Source organism: Bufo gargarizans, chromosome 2, assembly GCF_014858855.1.
Source record: "Bufo gargarizans isolate SCDJY-AF-19 chromosome 2, ASM1485885v1, whole genome shotgun sequence".
NCBI classification, from domain to species: domain Eukaryota; kingdom Metazoa; phylum Chordata; class Amphibia; order Anura; family Bufonidae; genus Bufo; species Bufo gargarizans.
Window position 1 is genome coordinate 41,015,163 of NC_058081.1, and position 5,606 is coordinate 41,020,768.

Here is a 5,606-nt window from a genome sequence, read left to right on the forward strand (position 1 = left end):
TATGAACCAGACACCCTCCCCTCTTCAGAGCAGGGGGTGCCTGGTTTAATGCTCGGGTTCTCCCAATGACTTCTATTGTGCTCTGGTGCTCGGCAGAGCACCCAAGCATCCCAAAGTGTTCTACTCGAGCACCCGAGCACTCTGGTGCTTGACTAACACTAGTTACATTATGTCTTAACGGGGTTGTCCGGCCTAGGAGCAACTTAGCCTACTCCTCTTGCTGGAGCAGAGGTGGCAAGTTACCATGACCTCTGCGGACAATTCCTGGCCTCATTGGTCACATGCTAGAGAATTCAATATCAAGCTCAGCCACTATATATCACTTGCAGTGATCTCCCTTTCTAGCGCATATGATTGGTTGAAGGGGTCACAGCAGTGGTGGGCATACGTATTACTCATTCCTTGTAAGTCTGCTCCTACCTCTGTAAGCCAGCATATACTAAAATTGGGGAAATAACTACAAACTTTTAAATATACCAAAAACTTTAAAGGGGGTGTCTAGGGTTAAAAAGGGTCTTGTTTTATTCCAGAAGTGCTGCTGTCCATGGGTTGTCTGTGTTATTGCAGTGCACCCCCTTTAAAGTGATTGGTGTCTAACCAAAAATGAGGATCAGGGCCTAACAGTGGCCATAGACATATTCAATACCTGGCAAATCCGCCCAAAATTGCATGGCACTGCCAATAAATGTATATACCTGGGGAAACTTTTGGGCTTTTATTAGTTTCATCTTTAGATTGGTTACTTTTGGATCCCTTTTTTGTTGAGACATACAAGTAATTTGAAAATTTGGCAGTAAATGTGTCGCAACATAACATGATTTTTAAGGTTCCTTCTTGACTGCAGAGGTTCTTCTCCAGGCATGCGAAAGTTCTGACCCTTTATATTTTACAGGGAGGCATACAAGTGGCAATCTTTTTTAGAATCATAGTATGGAGGCACCATTCAGTTGCACACAGCATGCCTACAGGACAATAGGGACTCCATGTGGCACTGTACCGGGTCTATGTATGTGACTTTGCCATGTGCATGAGGTTCAGTTAGTTCTTATTACAGGTTTCCATAGCCTCCAGAAAATCTGGCCATATCTTCGACAGTTCATTTGGGGTAAAGTGGTGGACAGTGACAAGCTTCGTAAACTTACACCTGTCATAAGGAACCTTTTCCCCAATAAACCATTTTTCTGAAGGTTCGAAGATTTTGACTCCTAACTTTTGTAGGCACATTCCTACAAAAACGTCTTCAAAAGGGAATATCTGCAAACCTGCTGCTGCCAGGTAGATCTTTTTTGCCAAGTCTCCAGAGAAAATGTAACCTGTCCCGGAGCAGTAGAGTGGATAGAACTTTTTAGAATAGGCTTTGATAGACATGTACCATTTACTTCCCTTGTCTCTGTGTGGTAAAGCGTTGTGCACAGTCAGCCCTGTAAAAAAGTTTTTTGGGGCTGGATTTTGAGGCTGTAAGATTTCCTCTACTAAAAACCAAGGGTTGAAGAACATATCCGAGTCGATTTTCATGACGTACTTAACATTTGGACACAAACGACTCACCCACTCCATCCCCATCAAAGTCTTGATTGTCAGGTTATAGTAAGAGTCCATGAAATCTTGCATTATGATGTCATGGAACAGGTCACTTTCTTGTATAACCTTCTCTATATTACTATTTGACCTTCCCAAGAGGAAAAGTCTAATAATATGGACATCATTGACCAAAGACTCATTGGCCCAAGTGTTCCTCAAGACATTTCTGATGTGTAAGTCTTGAGGAGCTGAAGGGATGAGCAGCAGCATAAATGGTGCACCACCTGTACATTTACTATCTTCTTCTAGGAGGTACGGATACAAGGGGGTTATAGTCCTCTGAGGAACCCGGGAGTAAATGTGTTCATCTTGAGTCCACCAGTCATGAGTATATCCAAGAACGATTATAACCAATATTACAGATAAGATGAATGTCTTATTCAAGCAGACACCACAATTCATGAGAAAGGGATGACTTGATGGCTTCCTGTGGAGAATAATGAATAGATCGGTTAGCTGCACTTCCAAGTTCCTTTCAAGAAATTGACAGTGTACAATTGCTATCAGAATTCTGACTCCCTTTCTGTGATTCCTTGGTTGACCCCCCCTCCCCCTACTCTTTTGATGGATAATGGTTTGGTGGCTGTGGAGAGGGAAGTCTTCTACAGGTTATTACCACCCATTAGAGTAGACCAGGGCAACCAGCTGTATTGTGCGATATAGTGCACAAATAAGACTGCTGAATTAATAAACTAGAGAATGTAGATGCTTTTCCTAAAGTTCCAGGTTGTAGCACAAGCTTTGGCTGCAGTGGTGTTCCCTTCAGTAGTGACCACTTATGTTACACACCAGTAAAGTTGGTCATGGCCCTTTCCTTGTTTCAGCATGACATACTGTTGTAAAAAAGTGGTTTTCTGAGTTCCTTGTAGAAGAACTGGACATGGATGCCCAGAACATTGACCTTAACCCCCTTGAAGTACTTATAAGTCACACCTAATCGCTCATCATTAGTGATCGATGATGTCAATCTTCTTGTCACTCCTCATAGCTACATATAGCATCTAATATAAAATCATCCCCGAAAGACTGATGTCGTTAATACACCAAAGGAGGAAGCCCAATTTACTTTTCCTGTACTTATACTATTAGATGATATTTTACTTCAGAGCTGCATTCACAATTCTGAAAACAGCCACCTTTTTGAGAAAAACACACTCCTGACAGCTGAGTGCAGGTCATATAATGCAGAGGGACAGTTCGAAAAGGGCATTGATAGGTGTAAAGAAACTCGAGCCTCCACTGATTTCTAAAACAATGAGATGTACCAGATCAATGCTACTGCCTCATGCAGCCTGCCTGGGAAAATCAGCACTGATTGGTCAGAAACCATCTAGTGCACAGTATGCTGTCTGACTATAGAGAACCATAGGGGGTCAAGTGGTGGACAACTGGTAGCCTACCGATGCCCACACTATGACTCCCTGTCCTTGGAAAGCTTCTATAAGTTATGTGGCCAGCAGGTGGCAGCATCATGTAGTGATACTTGTTTGACTGCTCAGTAGGAGAAACGAGGTGTATTCTGAATGTTATACATCTGAGGAGGGGGCATGGGGCTGTGTTGTCATACATGCCCCTCGATTGGAGTCAAAGGCCAAATCCAGAGTCTTAGGACTTATTTTGTATTGTGTTATCTGGCTGTGTTCGGATTGTTGACCAAGAACCATTTACTGAACTATGCTTGTATCATGACTCACACTGCAATATATGGCTAATCCTAAAGAGCAGTCTTGTAGATAGGTAATTAAAGGAACATCCACATGATATGCCACAAATTCCATTTGGGTGCAGGTCTGACCTTTTGAGCTTTCTCTTATTTGAAAAACTGGGGGCCCTTAACTTCATTCACCACATCACTGACCTCCACATCCTTCATAAAGTTTGATGAAGAGGTGGATGCTCTTGGCCCTCTCCATTCAAGTCTATGAGATTTAAGGAAGAACCTTTTTTCGAAATTCCAATAGACTTCAATGGAGCGGCTCATACACAAACTTGACCAAAGTTAAAATTGAACTGTATGGAGATTGTCCTGGTCATGACCAACTCTACCTTGAAATGTATGGCGGTTACACCATTCAGGACCACCTGTATATGGAACTGTATGGAGGTTGCGGCAGCCATGACCAACTTTACACTGAACTGTATGGAGCTTGCGGTCGTCAAGACAATCTTTACGTGGAACTGTATAGAGTGTGTGTGGGTCAGGACCACCTTAACATTGAACTGGATAGAGTGTGACCCTGTCATTGAACTGGATAGGGAGTGTGCACGCCGGGAACGCCTTTCTCTTGAACAGTGTAAAGAGTGTGTAGACCGAGACCACCCCAACAATTAACTGTATATAGAATGTGTAGACCAGGACCACATTTACATTAAACTAAGTCAGTTTTCCTTAGCACCAGTTTTGATAAATCTCCCCCAACTTTATATTTACTGGAGTCATGGAGTGAGTCCCTTATACTTATCTTGCATGGAGGTATTTACATATTGAAGGGGAAGTCTATGGAAGAGCTGTCTCCAACAGACTTCAATAGAGGGGGTCATGCACAAGCTTGGCTACCTCCAAATTTAACCGCCTTAATCTTGCGCTGGTCAAGACCACTTGAACTGTATAGAGAGTGTGCAGGCCAGGACTACCTCTATGTTGAATTGTGTGGAGAATGCAGCTGCTGGAAATCATCAGATCCCAGTTCTCCACATAGATGACTATCCCAGTGGTGGACTTTGCACATAACAGGCATTTAAGGTATGCCCTTTATAAGGACCATAAATACTTAGAGGGGTCTTCCAGGATGTGTTCCCTATTTAATTAGACACCCCAGCATGTTGTACCTAAGGAAAGAATCATACCCGGTTCCCTCGGATCTAGTGCCCTGGCTCCATTCGGTGGTCTTCCAGTCCATGGCTTGTTTACTTCTAGCCGTGGTACAGACAGGGTCAAATTCACTGTCTGCAGCCAATGACTGGCCTCAGCAGTGATGTGTCCTCAGTGCTGGTTCTTGTGCCACTGAGGCACTTTGGGTCACATTCTACACTGCTCGTTTCTATGGTTACGACCACCCTACAATCCAGCATTGGTGGTCGTGCTTGGACACTGTAGGAAAAAGTACTATACTATGTGTGCTCACGCGGTGCCAACCACTAGAAAGGCCGGCACTTTTTCCTATACTGTGCAAGCACAACCACCACTGATGCATTGCAGGGTGGTCGTAACTAGGGATGAGCGAAAGGTACCACTTGGCACCGAACCCGAGTTCGGGAAATGTTTTTTTTACAGTATAAATCAATTTCTGAAGTTATGCAAAGTAATAACTTCATCTCATCGGAGCTCCTACTCCGTACAGTATTAGAGCGAAGTTTTATGCGACTTGACTTCGGATGTTTCATCCGAAGTCGGTTCGCTCATCCCTAGTCATAACCATGGAAACGAGCAGTGTTTAATGTGATGGAAAAATGAATTAAGTCAGCAAAGGAGGGAGTATGGACAATCACAATACATTAGTAAGTGTCTTATTTTAACTTTCTCTAAATGATAAGTGCCATTTGCTGAAGTGAGACAGCCCCTTTAGAAATCGTTTGCTGGTGGGGATCCCAAGATCTCGTAGCCATCACTTACCTCATTTGCAGCTTCTCTCATGGACACGGGGACAGAACATGACAGGAAACTTCTATCAGGTCCTTAGTAAATATCCAGAGTCCGGCTGCCAGTATAACTGTATCAGCTGAATGCAGGGGAGGGGGTCTGGGTGGATTTAGGGAAACTATGCAGAATCAGCATTCCTCAAAGCGACTGTATTCAATTGGGTTTGATAGAACAAAAAAAGGACACTGAATGAGGGTGATGTCTGTGTGGTCATTAAAGGGAACCTGTCATGTCTAAGTGTTCTAGCCTGGTGCTAACACTATTTTTTGGTGCAGCCTCCCCTATTACTGTCGTCTGTTAACTATATATATATATATATATATATATATATTATTATTTTTTTTATTTTTTTACTATTTAAATATAATAAAAAAAATTCTTCCCT

The 5,606-nt window shown here is 42.9% G+C and overlaps 1 protein-coding gene across 1 annotated transcript; it reads right to left on the bottom strand.

Moving 5' to 3' along the window:
- Positions 1 to 1,038: 1,038 nt before the first annotated feature.
- LOC122925570 (beta-1,3-galactosyltransferase 2-like) lies at positions 1,039 to 5,215 on the bottom strand. Its single transcript, XM_044276929.1, has 3 exons — positions 5,195 to 5,215; positions 4,779 to 4,814; positions 1,039 to 1,860 (listed from the first exon to the last, which is right to left on the bottom strand). The coding sequence occupies exons 1-3, from the start codon at positions 5,213 to 5,215 to the stop codon at positions 1,039 to 1,041; spliced, it is 879 nt and encodes a 292-aa protein (XP_044132864.1).
- Positions 5,216 to 5,606: the final 391 nt, after the last annotated feature.